This window comes from Hypoxylon fragiforme (assembly GCF_022984875.1).
Source record: "Hypoxylon fragiforme strain CBS 206.31 chromosome Unknown GGS25scaffold_10, whole genome shotgun sequence".
Taxonomy (NCBI): Eukaryota; Fungi; Ascomycota; class Sordariomycetes; order Xylariales; family Hypoxylaceae; genus Hypoxylon; species Hypoxylon fragiforme.
Window position 1 is genome coordinate 870,883 of NW_026054765.1, and position 17,573 is coordinate 888,455.

The window sequence follows — 17,573 nt, forward strand, 5'->3', positions numbered from 1 at the left end:
TATTGTCAAAATCTCTTGATTGGCAACGAACGGCCTATTACTAGCGCATGGGATACATCAAGACAGCAGACCGTGGCACAACCATATTATGGTTGATTCATCTAGTCACGTTGGATCGCTTCGGGTAGTGAATGGCAGGCCTTATGTCCTTATTTCTTTGAAAAGCAGAAGCACTTTTGTACGTTCGCCGCCGGATTCGAACCCGACGTACATAGTTATCCACCTTACTGCTAGAACGAGTCTGGCTCTGGGGCTGGACTCTGGAGGCCATATACCGCGGCGCTAACCGGGCTTACAGTCAGACGCTATCGAGACTGTCGCTGGTGATTTCAGAGGAATCGGGGCTTATATAGCGCCGCCGTACCCCCCACTAACGCTTCCCCTTATAACGGAGACAGCCACAGGAAGTCCAATGGGCACTCTGCAACGGGCAATATCACGCCGGATCCATAATTCGATCAATTATAGTCTAACATGACATATCGTATCGCTTGATGTGGGCTTTCAAGTTGAGTAAACATACGAAGTTGAGATGAGCCAAGGACTATGTCATCAGGGGGAGCTGCCACCAGCTACCAACGGGTTATCAAGTGCAACATCGCGAGTTTGGCATCTACTTACCCACTGGTATATATCATATCCCAACTACTCTAATAAAGATGTGCTATATTCATTACAATTTTGTTATCTGCACTATATCCAAGACTGTTTGTTTTCCTATCTTGATCCATCCAGCATATCCAAAATAACTCTCTGAATGTATCCAATTGACCACGCTATGTATCCGTACAACAACATATCTACTTGCCTCCCTAGGCATATACCGTTCGAAAAAATATTGCGTTGTACCTTTTCAGCAGAATAGGTATTTCATAACCGGCTCTTCTCAGGCCGCCACATCTCGTTAAGCAGCCGCGTAGCATTGACCATCTCAGGGCGTGCCTCATCCAGGGACGTTATCCCCAGGAGTCGCATGCCGGATTGTAGTTCTTCCGCGAGCACTGCGCAAAGCACACATTAGCACCCACGTCCGAAGACATCTCTTTGAAAATAGGAGAGGGGGGAACGAAAACCTACAATCAAGACACCTCTCCACGCCCAACCCCCCATACGCCCCCATCGCATAAAAGAACGGCCTCCCCACCCCCACCGCCGTCGCCCCCAAGCAAACCGCCTTCAGCACATCCGCGCCATCCCTGCACCCCCCATCCACAAAGACCTCCAACCCCGCCAGCAGCACCTCCGGCGCGTACTCCCGTATCTCCAGCAGCGTCGTCAGCGCATCCGGCGCCGAGTGCGCCTGGCGTCCGCCGTGATTGCTCAGCGCGACCCCTCTGCACCCGTGCTGCAGCGCGAGGCGCGCGTCCTCCGCGCTCTGCACGCCCTTCAGCACCACGGGCCTGTCGGCGCCCCACTCCGCCTGGATCCACGCCAGGTCGGCCCACGAGACGGAGGGCGACAGGTGGCCCTGCGGCGCGTGCGTGCGCCGGCCCAAGCCTGCCTGCGCGGCGGTGGCGGCGGGGAGCCCGGCGTCGAGGGCGGAGGCGGCTTGGAGCCGGCGGTCGGCGGTGCGCTTGCCGAGGACGGGGGTGTCGACGGTGATCCAGAGGCTGCGGTAGCCGGCGGCGCGGGCGCGGCGGATGCGGGCGGTGGTGATGGCGCGGGACGTGTGCACGTAGAGCTGGTAGTGGAGCTGGGAGGGCGGGAACGCGGCCGTCTGGCTGGACGGTGGTGGTAGTAGTGGTGGTTTCTGCTGCTCGTCTTTGAGCGCGGCGGCGATGTCCTCGAGAGGGAGCGTGGACTCGGCGCTGATAAGCGCGTGGGCGCCGCGGCGCGCGATGGCGCGGACGAGCTCGGCTTCGGCGCCCGGGTGGCAGCGCCCGAGCTGGCCCATGGCGGAGGGGTAGAAGGGGTACGGCGAGGCGTGCCCGAAGATGGAGGTCTGTGGGGAGACGTGCTGGACGTCGCGGAGGACGCGCGGGCGGAAGCGGATGCGCGACCAGGAGGCTAGGTTCGCCTGGAGGGAGAGCGCGGAGTTGGCGGAGCTGGAGACGTAGGTGAGTGCGTTGCGGGACAGGACGCCCTGCGCCGCGGCCTCGAAGTCGGACACCTTTACGCAGTGGGCGATGTGCGGTGGGCCGTCCTGGGCGGGCGATGGAGACGATGCTGCTGTGGATGGAGACGATGACTCGCTCGATGATGCTGCTAAAGCAGTTAATGAGGCCTGGGTCGCGGCATCTATCTCACCCAAGCAGCTCCCTTTCGGTAGATGTTGCAGCGAATCTGGTGAATGGACCTTACGAAAGCCGGCTGTAGCATCCTATTACCTATCTTGTTATTTCCGTAGTGCACGAGGCAGTGAAGTTCGAAGAAGATTACAGATTTAATAAGACGAGATATTATCTTGGGCAACGTACTCTTCCGCCTCTCTTTACCAAAATCGCCGCTCCGCCTGGGTGCATTTCCAAATATGATGTCACATCGTACACCTTGCTGTCGATGACGATCCAGCACGAGGAAGCGGTGTTATGCTTCGTGATCTCGTCAGCCTTAAGTGCCATCATATATTTCTTACCCAAAAAGCCGCTTGATTTGATGCCTTATGACGTGGCGAAAGGTATTATGATGATGATTTTGGGTTCGAGATGAGAGCGGCACGTCTGCACCTTATTTGAAATCGGGACATTGCCTACATGGATATTACACCGCAGACATATTTCCCGAACTTCGGTTTCGCTCGGGTCGACCTCTATTCGCATGGTCAGTATGCTTCAGGGGTCGTATATTCTCCAACCCCGCAATACAATCTTGACTGGTATTGGACCGACCCCTGGCCTAACTCCCGTATCTTACTTGTATTTCTCGCTTCTCGTTGCGATTGACCTATGGACTGGTACGGCATTAGTTCGTGAAAAGTGTGATTGGTCGGTTGCCGTCTACCCAAAGCGGAGCTCAGAATGGTTCGGGCATATTTTGTACGTTGATCACGAAATATTCGGCACAGCTTTATGAATCCTACTCTGGTATTCCCTTGCAAGACCCATAGCTGGCGCCTGGGGATGATCAAGGGGTAAATTGTACTTAGTTGATGGAGGAAAAGAATTATTTTGAGATGACGTATTGTAGCGAATTCGGTATCGGGTCCAAGGAGAGATGCTTCTAAATCGAATATTACGCCTCGCACCTAAACACCTGGGCACTTGTAAAACAGGAAACATTTAATGGCATGGATCTCTTCTTAGCTACCTAATCGAAAGACTCTACCTAGGTAGGTAGGTCAGTGAAAATAAGAGTTTGTGCTGTAAGTCACATCGCATCGGTGATTCTAAAAGGGAAACCCGGAAATCTGTAAGCAAAGCAATACTTTTGCCATTTGCCATTCATCCATCATAAGAGTAGGTATTCATGCCCCCGCCATTAGCCAATAAACACTCATACCAACCCTCCTCATAATTTCGTGTAATACTTCGCAAGTGCCTGCCTCCCTAAAAAAAAGTCATTATCGAACGGAGACGCAAATGAAAACATCGTCAAATGATGGACGATGTTTAATGAGCCATGACCTCGTGGGACTTGGATTCGGCAGTAGGCTTCTCATCGACATCCATGGCATCGTCACCACCCTCGACAACCTCGCCCTCAACCTCCTCTTCGAGCTCATCTTCACTCTCGTTCTCAAGGTCGACACTTCCTTCTTCAGACATCTCGTCTTCCTCAGCAGGCTCTCCATTCTCCTCAACGCCTGCCATCTCGGCATCGCCATCAGCAGTCGCAGCGGCAGCGCTACTCTCACCAGCATTCTCGGCGGCAGCTCCCTCTTCCTCTTCAGCATCATCTTCGAGTTCCTCGGCGCCGTATTCTTCGTCGTCAGCTTGAAGGTCGGCTTCCGGTTGCTCAGGAGGGAACTCGGGTGGAGCAGATGCCTCAGAATCCCTTCATCTCAGATTAGCAAGGACCTCTTGAACAAGTGTAGTGATTGGATGTCAACATACCACTTGATAGCAAAGCGAGTGACTCGTGGCTTGTCAGCCAGGACGTTGCGGCGGATCTTTTCAACGATCGGCTTGGCAGGGGGGTCGGCGTTCAACTCATCCGACTCGTATTCGTTGTTGACATAGTAGCCAACGCGAACGAACTCACGACCATCGTAGGAGCAGGTTAGAAGAACGACGGTAACACCTAGGATATCGGCATCGGGAATACGGGTGGTCTTAGGAGCGTCGGCCTCGAAGATAAACTTGTTAACTCCAACGGGAATAGGGCCGACCAGGAGAGAGTCGAGCTCTTGGTCATATTGATCGCTATTGATCGATTGAGATTAGCGACTATGCTGGTTGGGTAGCAAAGCCAGAAAGAATAAGTGACTTACGAGGTCGCAGAGCCAACATAGGTCAATTTCCACTCCAGATCTACACCACTGTTAGTTAATTGAAGGTTCAGTTATATCTAAGTACTTGGGTAGTATTGCCAGATAATTAAATATACCATACCTTTCTCGAGTTGCTCGAGGCATTCGAAGGTGATCTCGAAGACATAGTTGTCGGTGAACTTGGCGGGGTTGTTCAGGATATTTACGCCCAGAAGGGATACGACCGACATCTTGGAGGTTGTGGCGGTGTATGAGTTATTGTGTATGGGTTGATAAATTTATGAAAGAAAATGGAATGGAGAAAGCTGGTGGTTTGAGAAGAGTTCAATTGTGTGTGCATGTGGTAAAAAGAAAAGAAACAGTTCGTAGACCTGGAGAGTTGGCGGTGGGCAACTGCTTCCCTACACTAGTGTTTGTTTTGCGACGAAAAGGTACCTAACCAGGTTAACTTGGCGCGGGTCCAGCAGGGGCCCTATTTTATTTTATTCTATTTTTCCAGTTGCGAGGGACGCGCTTTCTACAAATTGAAAGCGCGTTCAGTGGTTGCATCGGGTACGTACTTTTTTATAGTCGGGTACTGTCGATCATGTCTAACATGGAAGGATCGAGTGTTGGTCTGTGCACAGTACGTGGCTTGTGCTTAACCGTTCAGTGTGTTAATTGTTGAGATGGATATGTATCCAGGTACTTACAGCAATGTAGCACTTGAGTACATAATGTAATTAATACTAGGTAACTACCTACTAACTAGGTATTATGTTACATATCTAGGTAGGACCTGGTAGATATTTGATGTATGCACAGCACTTAAATGTGGCAGCTGCCTCTGCATAAATACTTGGTCTACTTCAATATGTAGTGATATTCATTGTAAACAGATCTATCTACCTGTACATAAAGTTGGTAGTCACCAACATTGAAGGCATGGCATACAATTTTGAAGCTAGCAGGATCACTAACAACTGGAATGGATATGCAAAAAGTTAAAAACTTGTACCTGCATCTGAATGGTTGGCCGAGGTTCAATCCGATGCCAATAACAAGGTGCAAAATAAATCCTTGTATTTTATCTCCATCTCCATTGATCAGTACATATTGAGGCACAAGCAGTTACGATGTACCGTGTACTGCTCAATGTACCTCATAATTCGAGCTTCAAGGCAAGTGTTATATGCATGTGTATGAACTTTATGGTAGGGACAGTACAGTGTAGACACCTAGGTTAGGATTCTAGGAAGGTATTACATGTCGATTTCGTGGTACGTGCGCAGAGATTTGAGCCGCGCTAATGCCAAAATAGCTAGCGTCTGATTTACTTAGTGTGTTCTGCCCTTGATAGCAAGAGCGCTATTCTTACATAGTACTGTTTTGTGAAAGCTCCAGACTGGTTAGAACCTTTCTTTAACAACTTCTTTCATTGTCCTCGACCAGATCACTCCCATTCATGTGCACCTACGTGAATGCCGATTGACAACATCTTAACTCTTGGGACGGCTTGCATTATCGTACTTGATACGATACTAATTACTTATCTTCTAGTCGCCTTCACTACCCGATATCCCTTCCCATCCTCAATTAAATCTCTGCTAATGACCTTCGCTGCGACCTTTGCGACTCCCCCCACGACTCTCTTTACTCACACTACCTTGCGCGATCATCTATAATACCTCCGACAACTCAGCCATCAACTCGACATCCATTTCCATCTAGCGCACTTCCCACACTATGGCTACCGACGATTCGGGCGACGTGTTTGCCCAGCAGGGCGGCCCTCCCGCATGGAGCGGCGCAGATGGTTGGAATGGTATTGCTACTGACTCTGCTTCTGAGAATCAAACATCACATACTGAGAATAGCGATCAACAAAAGCAAGAATCTTCTGTTTCTATTGAACAAGCTCCATCTGCTGGTGATGACTCCAATGATGAAGACGGTGGAGAATATGATCCAGAATCCGTTACTATTCCTGTTGCACCGGCGCCTATTGTAGAGCGTCCTGCTTCTGATTCCCCGCGCCCTTCCAAGAAGCCCAAGACTGCAGGTGGTTTTATTGTCAATTCCTCTGACGAGGAGGATGATGATGTCCCCGCCCCCGCCCCCAATTATCCCCCAGTTGCTCTGAAACCTGTTCCATCGGAGGCGCAAGCCCAACCGTTCACTCACTCACCTATACAACAGCTCCAGCAAACTTCTGTCTCGCAAGATATGGCTAACTATGCTCCTGCTCAAGTGAGCAGTGATCCTGCACCAAAGTCATCTTCTAATCCCGCAAGTGCTGCTGCTGCGACACGTTCAAGGTTACCTGCTGATACCGTTGGTATCCTCGAGGACCGTATTACCGAAGATCCCCGCGGAGACCTCGAGGCTTGGTTAGCTCTGATTGATGAGCAGAAGAAAAGACACAAGATAGACGAGACGCGATCTGTCTATGAACGCTTTTTAACTGTGTTCCCACAAGCTGTAAGTTTCAATATCTTTGTTCGTTTGTTGCACACATTACTAACATCTTTGTAGGCGGAGATTTGGGCCACATACATTGACATGGAGCTTAGCCTTGACAACACCAAGGAAGCCGAGTCGATTTTCACCCGAACCCTACGAGCGATTCCTCATGTTCAACTTTGGACAACGTACCTCAACTACATTCGCCGCAGAAATGACCTGAACGACCCCACTGGTCGAGCACGACAAACCGTCAGCCAATCCTATGAATTCGTTCTCAGCTCCATTGGCCAAGACCGAGACGCAGGAAACATCTGGCAAGATTATATACAGTTTCTCAAGGCTGGCCCTGGCCAGATTGGCGGTGCTGGTTGGCAAGACCAACAGAAGATGGATCTTCTTCGAAAAGCGTACCAACGGGCTATCTCTATTCCCATGGCAAATCTGAACTTGTTGTGGAAGGAGTATGACCAATTTGAAATGGGGTTGAATAAGATGACGGTAAGTAGTACCTCACTTCCACGATATAAACCCATGGCTAATAGAATACAGGGTCGCAAATTCCTTCAGGAACGGTCGCCATCCTATATGACGGCTAGGAGTGCTAACACTCATCTGGAGAACATAACCCGTGGTCTTCAGCGAACGACTTTGCCCCGCCTACCTCCAGCTTCGGGCTTTGGGGGCAGCGAGGAATACCAGGAGCAAGTCCGATTGTGGAAAGCCTGGATCGCCTGGGAGAAAAGCGACCCGCTTGTATTGAAAAGTGACGATCCGAATACTTATCAACAAAGAATTCTTCACACATACAAGCAATCACTGATGGCGTTACGCTTTTGGCCAGAGATGTGGGTTGATGCAGCTGAATGGTGTTTTGAATCCAATATCATTAGTCCAGAAGGCCAGGACGTCGGTCTTCAATTTCTTGTCGAGGGTAGTGAAGCTAACCCGGAGAGCTCTTTACTGGCTCTGAAGCATGCTGACCGAATCGAATCAACCCAAGCCCCGCATGATGATGACGTCGACAAAGCCGCTCTTGTACAATCCATCAGGGCACCTTGCGACCAGGTTCTCGAGACACTTTATAACATGATTAAGAAACTGAAAGATCGAGAAACCACGACTATCGCAAGATACGAAGAAGACGCTGCCCTCAATTCTACGGCCACGGGTAACGAGGATGGTGACGAAGAAGACGAGGGAGAGATAAATGAGAAACCCTCGGCAGATGCTATAAATGTGAAGTCGAAGATTAAAGCAGTGCAGGATGGGTTTGCTGCCCAAATCCAAATGTTATCACAACACATATCCTATATTTGGATTGCCCTCGCACGCATCTACCGGAGACTACAAGGACAAGGACATGGCAAAAGCACTCCCCCAGTTGGCATGCGAGGTTTATTTATTGAAGCTCGACAGAGAGGCCGACTTACTAGCGATGTGTACCTTGAAATCGCACATATGGAGTGGGATGTATATCAGGATGACGTGGCAACTAAAATATTCGAACGAGGTGCCAAGTTATTCCCGGAACAAGAGCATTTCATCGTTGAATATCTCAAACATCTTCACGTCAAGCGTGATTTCACTAGTAAGTACCTACACTGATGGTTTTATCCACATTTCAGAATTTGCTAACGCCTTCTAAGATGCTCGGGTTGTCTTCTCCCAGACTGTTAAACGCTTCAAGGAGAAGTCAGAACTGACCCCCAAGTTGAAACCGATCTATGCCTACTTCCATGGTTATGAGGCCCAATTCGGCGAACTGGCTCAGGTCAAAGAGCTTGAAAAGCAGATGACTGAGCTATTCCCTGAAGACACTAGTCTCGCACATTTTGCGGCCAGATTTTCGACAGATAGATTTAACCCTATCACGGCCAGAGTTATCGTCTCCCCTGCCAAACAGATGCGACCTAAGATTATGCAATCTGTAGAACAAATATCCCTCTCGTCTCGAAGTACTCCTCGCCAAGTACCACAGATAGAACGAAGCCCTTTGCCGCAGTTTGCACCACTTGTAAACTCACCCAAACGTCCCTTTCCGCAAGAGGATCAGGATGATTATCCACCTCGAAAGTTGGCTCGCGGTGTTTCGCCCTTGAAAGGTGCTGCAGGTCGACGCCTCGACCAACAACGACGGGCACAAGGCCAGGGCACATCTTCGCATACTGCTGGACCATATGCTCATATTCCCAGAGATCTTCTCTTCCTCCTTGGTCTCATTCCTACTATGGAGAATCTCGGTGGCTATAACTTCAACATGGATCGCGTAGTTCGTTTGATCCAGAACACTTTCATTCCCCCTTACAGTGAATGGAAAGCTCAGAAGGATATCGCAACGCGCAACACGGCCCAATCACATGCTCACACTCGACCAGCCTCGTCCGAGTATCAGTCATATCCGCATACCAACCGAGACTCACCAGGCCCTTCTGCCCGGCCAGCTAGTCCCTTCGCCGGAGCAAACCGTGGAATTGGCCAGGCATCAGCGCCCTATCGCAACTCCCCACTCCGCCCTGGTTCAAGCGGATCATACGAGCCGCCTCCTGCTGTTTACCAAGCACCTGGAATGACACAGTTCAATCCCCTCGCGCAGAACTCCGCCCAAGGAAATGCGGCCTTTGCTGCATGGCAAAATGGAGCTTATGCGCCTCCCCAGTATAATACAGGGGCAACTCAACATCCTCAGCAGTATGGTGGCTTTTATTAGCGCCGTACTCTACATTTATAAACTATGTGGATTCAACCTAACGACAAGGTCTTGTGGTACTCGCCCAATACTGTTGCACACAGCAGCCGATTGCTGTCTAGTTGAATATAGAACCACTAGTGGCGTTATAAAGGAGGAATCCCCCATGCATAGAATGTCTTGTGACTGATTGCATCTCTGGAGTTTGGTTTTTATTCGATGAAATGAGTGGTATGCGTAAATCGGAGGACGAGAACTACGCTCGGGTTCCCATCAAAGTACTGTCCGATCAAGATTCAATCCTAAGCTGGGTTCTAGGAGCCATACTATGATGGAAAGCTAGGTATGGGGAAAATATGTATCAATGTCTACGTAGGTAGTCGATGAATTTCACTTTGCACATGATGACATTCTCCTATTGCGTATATCTACCATGTCAATGCGGGCCCTTTACTCATATTGTCGAGCTTTGCTGAAAGATCTATGTAAATACCAAATAAGTTGATCGAGATATTCTACCCATCTCTCTTGCTCTATTCATGTAATCGTGGGTTGTACGTAGGGCTCAAAGCCATATTTCGTCTATGCTGATTACGTTAAGTAATGGTTCTGGGAAAAAATTATATGCATCGTTATTTTCTCAAAGTCATTGGGTCTCGTACGAATGAGTTAAGGGTTCTTCGGCTTAGGGATAATGGCTCCCTGACAGAGTTGTGTTGTGCCAAGATGAAGCCCGGATTACGCTATGCTCTGTATTCATGAGACGGCCGAGACGGTAGTGATCACAACTCGATCTCTGCTTTCATATTCGAAGCTTTCACAATAATGGTGTAGGAGACACTCAAGTTAGGGGGAAGACTTTAAACTTTTGCCCTTTGATACATCAACCCTCCTAGGCACTCATAAGTTTACCCATCGGACTTCCCCTTCTCTCCCTTCATGCGAACTAACAAGAGACGATAACACGAAACGAGAGGAGCTGCTCATTCATCTAGAAACCTTTTTCACAAAATAGCAAACAGTAACTACTCATAATTGAGTACCTACCCAATTATTGGGTGAAAACAGTTATGTTAAATCCTCTCTAATGGTTTTGAAACGTTACCAATTCTTGGTCTAATAATAATTTACTTCTATCGAAGCTCAACTACATCCGGCCAATTGCTAACTTTTTACTATTGCCTAAGCAGTTTATTTCCGTTAAATTTATTCGCAAGTACGACGCGGGCAGATGATAAATTCAGTGTCATCATATAGAACCCCGGAAGCAAGATGATGAGCGATGCTGAGACCAAGGTACAGGTGGCTGGGAGTCATAGTGACAGGGCATTCTTTACATAACTTCAAGCGCTGTGTTGGCAGCTTCTTAGAGTTAGTTAAAGCCCTTATTCAAATGGTCTGCGAGAAATTATGTGGTCTTGTCTCTCCGCACGCGCTGATCAACCCCTTAAAAATATCCTAGAGTATCTAGCGTGTCATCCTTTGTCGGTGCTAACAATAATGTATATACTTTGTGGAAATTGAAAAGGAAGATAATGCTGGTGTATGAAATATATTTAGGTAAATCCTTTCTGGTCACGCATGACGGGTCTTGTCTTTAATGATGTGTATGTTGGTCGCATGGAGACGTGAAAAGTCATGTGACCTTTTGGACGGTCGCGTAGACAAAAGCTCACGTGATACCCTACAGTAAAGCATAATATGTTTGCATTCTAGTAGATTTGGATGACTTCATCAGTCGTTAACATCATGGTTATTTTCAATTCAATGCAATACTCTCATGAGCCGTATGAAATTGAAAATTGCCGCTTGGCGAATACCTTAGGCGTCATATATAGACGATTGCCATGCCTACCAGAAATGGCATGCCATTATGGATGGACGGTAACTTAGAGTAGATACCTGATATCCAAGGCAGTTGTAAAAAAAAGAAAAAAAGAAAAAAAAGGCTTACCGTGGGCGTTCTGCAAATGATATGTAGTTAGCCGGTACCTAGGTACATATTTACTTCGATTCTCTACCTAGCAACCTATTACCAACTCCCCAGGAACCATTCTTGGGCTTCATATGAGGTTCAATAACTTGGTAGATAGTCCTACATGCTATTCGTATATCGATTCTTACACTACCCAACGCTACGTATCTGCCACATATGGCCTTGTAATGAAAGTACTCTTCTCGTGTCTGATCGCCGATGATATAAATTGTGTCCTATGTATCCATAGAGTGGCCTCTGACTTTCCTGGGTCTAAACTTGGAAGTTACATGATCTGACCACGGCTTGATATTGTTCCATGACGTAGAACTTAATAGCTAATAAATGAATAGCCTCGTAGGTATGACACTGACTGACAGGTGTAGGTGCATTGTACCACCTAGTACGGACGCACCTTCCTTATATCTGAAATCTATCTCCTTGAGCCTCACAATTAAAGGCAACATCAAACATTGTAAGCCCCACGTACCCATATAATGTAGATACATTCATATATGCATTCGGTAAATCGGGATTTCACTAGACAGACTCTGAATGTCGCTAAAACATGCCGCCTGAGTCCTTCCTGCCCTGTAGAGGTAGATACTTCTAAGAAAACCCAATTCATGGTACAGACCTAGGATTTACCCCTTGGCTACCAGGCACCAACATCATGGGACATTTAATCGACCACTTATATCCAAAAAAACATAAGACCCTAACTTTTAAGGATGCCATTGAGCAAAATACATCCATAACTCGATGAAACCCATCAAATCTAGTTTGTACTTTCCCTATTTTGTCGAAATACAAGGACGTCAAGCACCTATTTATTTCTTCAAAGTACGCTTTCCCTATTTTGTCAAATTTCTGACCTGGCTGTCGTTCAAGGCTGATTCTCTTCCGCCTTTCGACTATTTAATAATTTTTCGACCTCGCCATTTTTCGACCTCTTCTTCCTCCACACACCATATTCCCGCATTCCTACATTCTCACTTCACCGGTTCATTAATCATAACACAAACACGACCTTCCTCCTTATTCTCAAGGTAAGCACATTAATTCCTCTTAATATTCTACCGTGAACTTCCTTCAGAATAAACCCATGAACCGTCATCATCGCTCCTTCACTTACTTTTTACGTTAATCGCCCCATACTCTTACGCATCTTCCTTTCCCCAGATTCACGTTCCTGCACTTTATACGACCGCGGCCTAGAACTTCCCGACCATCTTGTTTACATGGTAACTCCAACTAACGTGTCCCTAGACAGATAACTCTTGCTCAATCAAATTTAGAAGCTAGGTAAGTCGTTTTTCATTTCCTCATAACACCGCTTACAAGGGACCATTCTATTCTGCTTCTCAACACCTACTCTCATCTCATTTCTACATCCTATAATACAAAACACACCTGCGTGAAGCAATCCTGGGATGAGAAACCAGGTGAGTAACACGTTTCTTTGCTCAGCATGATGAAAGCAATAGTGGGTGACCAATCGTGGATTGCCCTGGGTTGGTACCTACCAGCCTAGGCACCTATTAGGTACCTAGGTAGTCAACTATAAGGCTTCAATGTTGTTCCCTAGTGCAAACCACCCCAATCATATCCGCAACTCTACCACAAGCACGTTCTTACTCAACGCCATCTTTTTATGAGAAATATTTAACTTGGAAAGAATTAAACCTTTGTTACTTCTTTTCTTTTCTTTTCGCAGCCACAACATCCTATCGATATTCAATCAGTTCTTGAGCAACACTCTTCCATCACCATTGTTGTTCTATCGCATCTTCTTCTACCACATCATAGTGCTAACAAGTCCCTCGACACCAGGTAATATCTCAGACCGACACATTTTCTCATTAATAAATTTTATCCGACCTTTTTCTTTCGACGGTTTTATCTAATCAATATCGTTTAACAACCATTCATTTACTGATACCAAGTCGTCTATTGATAGTCTCTCTATCTTAGGAGATAGACGTGATACAAGCAGGTGAGTATCCATTTCAGGTTTTGTCTGTCCCTTTACCTTGTCATTCATTGTCTCACCACTCTTACATATCAATCATTCTATGACAACCTTTGCGAAACTTCTCATCTTATTATTCTTAATGTTGGTTTTCTTGGTCCGGAAAGAAACTAACCTTTGATATCCTTTAGACTAGCCAAAATGTCTAGCCATCACGGATCCATCGGCGGATCCGCTTCAGGTGGCTCTCATCATGGTGGCTCTCATCATGGTGGCTCACAGCATGGTGGCTCACAGCATGGCGGCTCACAGCATGGCGGCTCACAGCATGGCGGCTCTCGTCATGGTGGTTCACAGCACGGTTCACAGCACGGTTCTCAGCATGGATCCCAGCATGGATCCCAAGTTGGATCTCCAACGCGAAGCACCGGAAAGCCTTCTGGATTTCCCAAAGGCACGGGAGTTGACCCTGCTCGTGATCGTGCACCTATAACTGCGACTGAACTTGTTGGAAAGCGAGTGGATCTTCCAGCTGATGCCTTCCGAATGGTTAGTCCCCCCTACCTCCTCATATCTACATAATACTGACCGGTCCATTTAGGGCAAGGAGAGCCGTTTTGCGGCTCGTCCGGGTTTTAACACGGATGGAAAGGGGATTAAGGTACAGCTCAACCTTTTCCCAGTCACAAGTTGGTCGGACAAGGATATCTATCAGTACGATGTGAGTATTTGACTATTCCATGATTAATTTCAACCTCTGACCAGGTAACAGGTTACTGTTGAACCCAATCTCAAGGATTCGCATGCCTTGGTTAAGAAGGTTTGGAACACAAAGACCGTGACCGAGATGCTTGGGAAGAAGGGGGGTAAATGGTTGTATGATGGTAACAAGCTCGCTTGGTAAGTTTTCTTCTTGATCGAGATTTGAATGCTCCAAGCTTATACTTGCGCAGGTCTTCGGAAATGATTGAGCGAAATGAGACACGCGTCATCGTTGACCTTGATTCACTCAAGGAAAAAGCTGAGGCTATTCATAAGGACGTGGCCCAGAAGGTCACCCGCCATAGCGTGTATCATCTTTTTATTCGCCAGACTAAGGTAATTCGTCTGGCTTATCTCAAGGGTTACCTCCTTGGCAAAACTAGTTGGGATTCGCACGTGTTGGAGTGCATGAGTAAGTCTTTGAATTATACTTACACGCTTTTGATGAGCATCACTAATAGGCTGATAGATTTCTTTGACCACTGTCTACGTCAGTTCCCATCTGAGCAGTGGGTCACCATCAAACGCAACTTCTATGATCCCTTGTTCCCTCGTGGCACCCTTGCAGGCGACCTTGTCGTCAACCAAGGCGTTTATTGCGCTCCTCGACTGAGCGAGGTAAGTGCAAGACTCCTTGGATAGCCTCATAATAGTTGCTAACTAGTTCTTTTTCAGACGATCAACAGAGGAGGCACGGGCCTTATGATCAACGTTGACAGATGCCAGACAGCCTTCTGGCCCGTTGATAGCATTGATTCATTGGCATTGAGAATAGTCATCTCTCAAAAAGATGAGTGGCAACAGTGTAAGTCTTGCCGGGATTAATGCGGAATATCCTTTCTAACATATTTCTGTAGGGAATATTCCGAAGATGGCGTATAATCTAAAGCCACAAATGGCCGGGGACAAGATCATCCCATCCGAGCCCTTTACGTTCTTGCGGCGATTACACAAGCTGAAATTCAATGTGAACCATCGAGGAAAGATAGGTGAGCCCAAGATCTATACGATCAAGCGCATTATGTTCGATACCAAGTACGGCCTCGAGGGTGCGACTTCAAAGACTGTTACCTTCGAGAAAGAACTAGAAGACGGAAGCAAACAGAACATCTCTGTCTTTGAACATTACAGACAGCGATGGAACATCCGTCTCGAATTTCCCAACTTGCCTTTGGTTGAGAGCGCGCGTGGGGGGTTTTTCCCCATGGAGCTGTGCAACATCATCAACCACCAAAGGTACACTTTCAAGTTGAATCCTCACCAGGTATGTTCCCAGCACCTTCCACCTTAAAAATAATTGGGCTTCAGCTAATGCGTCCTGCAGACTTCGGACATGATTAAGCAGGCCGCTACTAGGCCTCCAAAGCGAAAGCAAGATATCATGGAGGGCGTTACGCATCTGAAGTGGACAGAAGACCCTTACCTTAAAGCATTCGGCATTAAGGTGAACCCTCAGATGGTAACTACAGATGCCAGGCTTCTCCCAGCTCCCGAAGTCGCTTTTGGCAATCAGAAGATCAACCCCGGAACTTCTGGCCGTTGGGATCTACGGGGAAAGAAGTTCTTGGAGCCAAACACTGTTCCTCTAAAGGCATGGTCCTTTATCCTCTGCGGGGACATGAAGACATGTCAAATGAACGAGCTCGAGCACTTTGCTCGACAATTCTCTGGTGTTTACCGCAATCATGGCGGTAGAGTTGAGAAACCGGCATACGTCAAGCAAATCCCATTTGGAAGCGGCAGTTACTCCGAGATTTGCGAAAAAGCATGGAATGACACTGGCAATTTTTGCAAAGCCTATCCTCAAATCATCTTTTTCGTTTTACCGACAAAGAATCAGCTCGTGTACGAGCGTATTAAGAGGAACATGGACTGCCGGTTCGGCATTGTGTCTCAGTGTCTCCAAGGCAACCACGTGAAGACGTGTCAAGCTCAATATATGAGCAACGTTGCTATGAAAGTAAATAGCAAGCTTGGTGGTGTTACCTGCAAGGTCCCCAACCCTTCGAAACCAGCATCTCCACCGTTCTGGACACGACCGACCGCCATGATTGGAGTTGATGTCTCGCATGGTGGAGCAGGTAGTTCGCAACCATCCATGGCTGCCCTTACTATGTCAATGGATAAGAATGCGACTCGATTTGCCGCAGCGTGCCAAACCAACGGTTATCGTCAAGAAACGATCCAACCTCAAAGCATGCACTCGATGCTTACAAATCTTGTTAGATTCTGGATTGCCTCCAACAATGCGTCTCCACTTCATATCTATTACCTTCGCGATGGTGTTTCGGAAGGGCAGTTCCAAGCTGTTCTGGATGAGGAGGTTGAACAGATGCGAATTGTCTTCAAGAAATTGGGTTGCCCTGATCCTGATTTCACAGTCATCATTGCGACAAAGCGTCATCACGTCCGCTTCTTCCCGAAAGCTGGTGACAAGTTTTCTTCTGATCGCAACAGCAACCCATTGCCCGGCACACTTGTGGATAAAGATGTAACGCATCCCCAGCATTTCGATTTCTATCTTTGCTCACATTCGGCAATCCAGGGCACAGCTCGCCCGGTGCACTACCAGGTCATTCTCGATGAAGCTAAAGTGAAGTCGAATGATCTAATGAGAATGATTTACCAGCAATGCTACCAGTATTGCCGATCCACAACGCCAGTATCTCTACACCCTGCGGTGTACTATTCGCACTTGGCGTCAAATCGTGCTCGCTCACATGAGTCAATCCCGGCCGAAAACTTCATTGCGCCGGGCAGTAAGCCGGGACACCCACAGAAAGGACGTGACGAGGACATCTATAGCGAGCAATCCAAGTATACGGAGGCACCAAAGCTTCTTCCCATGGAGGGCGAGAAATCAACTCAACAAATGGTCCAATTCATCAACAGCACTATGTGGTATGTCTAAGTTGCTTCTCAGTTACTTCTCAGTGGTACAACATATCTTTTGTTCTACCCATGCCTCTCTCTCTCGGTTTCGGCTACTCGGTTCACTGTACATTCGGAACACCGGTTGGACTTCGGTCCAGATTTCTAGGGGTTGATCAATTTTCACTACGATTTTCTCGCCAACAAATTGGACTGATTGAGACCAGGGCCCTCACAACAATTTAGCAGCCTCTCGGGGCGTTGTGAGGTGCCTTGCTCATGATTTGATGATGATATGGATTTGACGATGACAAGGATTTGATGATGACAAGGGTTTTATGTTGACGGCATTGCTCCTGTGCTCTTCGGAGATTTCAGGTGGAGGATGTGCATTGGTGTACCAAGAATTTACTATGGCCCATCACCTCGTAAGGCTGCATATTGGGGGGATAAAGTCAGATAAAATATGTGGTATGAGGGGAGACAAGGAACT

The 17,573-nt window shown here is 47.6% G+C and overlaps 4 protein-coding genes across 4 annotated transcripts; 2 read left to right on the top strand and 2 right to left on the bottom strand.

Annotated features, from left to right (window-relative positions):
• Positions 1–870: 870 nt before the first annotated feature.
• Positions 871–3,280, bottom strand: GGS25DRAFT_528091 (FMN-dependent dehydrogenase-domain-containing protein; the record flags this gene model as incomplete). The annotated part of the gene is made up of 3 exons (XM_049265151.1): positions 2,418–3,280; positions 1,078–2,320; positions 871–1,001 (listed from the first exon to the last, which is right to left on the bottom strand). Exons 1-3 carry the CDS (start codon positions 2,562–2,564, stop codon positions 871–873), a joined length of 1,521 nt encoding a protein of 506 aa, XP_049112158.1. The 5' UTR covers positions 2,565–3,280.
• On the bottom strand, positions 3,218–4,893 carry GGS25DRAFT_509854 (ASF1 like histone chaperone-domain-containing protein). The gene is made up of 4 exons (XM_049262611.1): positions 4,491–4,893; positions 4,370–4,409; positions 3,993–4,301; positions 3,218–3,933 (listed from the first exon to the last, which is right to left on the bottom strand). Exons 1-4 carry the CDS (start codon positions 4,597–4,599, stop codon positions 3,549–3,551), a joined length of 843 nt encoding a protein of 280 aa, XP_049112159.1. The 5' UTR covers positions 4,600–4,893; the 3' UTR covers positions 3,218–3,548.
• An 853-nt stretch (positions 4,894–5,746) lies between these two features.
• On the top strand, positions 5,747–10,033 carry GGS25DRAFT_509857 (uncharacterized protein). The gene is made up of 4 exons (XM_049262612.1): positions 5,747–6,829; positions 6,884–7,312; positions 7,364–8,402; positions 8,461–10,033. The coding sequence occupies exons 1-4, from the start codon at positions 6,095–6,097 to the stop codon at positions 9,519–9,521; spliced, it is 3,264 nt and encodes a 1,087-aa protein (XP_049112160.1). The 5' UTR covers positions 5,747–6,094; the 3' UTR covers positions 9,522–10,033.
• A 2,875-nt stretch (positions 10,034–12,908) lies between these two features.
• GGS25DRAFT_528094 (Piwi-domain-containing protein) lies at positions 12,909–17,269 on the top strand (the record flags this gene model as incomplete). Its single annotated transcript, XM_049265152.1, has 9 exons — positions 12,909–12,920; positions 13,775–13,996; positions 14,049–14,168; positions 14,220–14,347; positions 14,401–14,621; positions 14,679–14,827; positions 14,885–15,014; positions 15,067–15,473; positions 15,534–17,269. 9 exons carry the CDS (start codon positions 12,909–12,911, stop codon positions 17,118–17,120), a joined length of 2,976 nt encoding a protein of 991 aa, XP_049112161.1. The 3' UTR covers positions 17,121–17,269.
• Between the last annotated feature and the right edge of the window lie 304 nt (positions 17,270–17,573).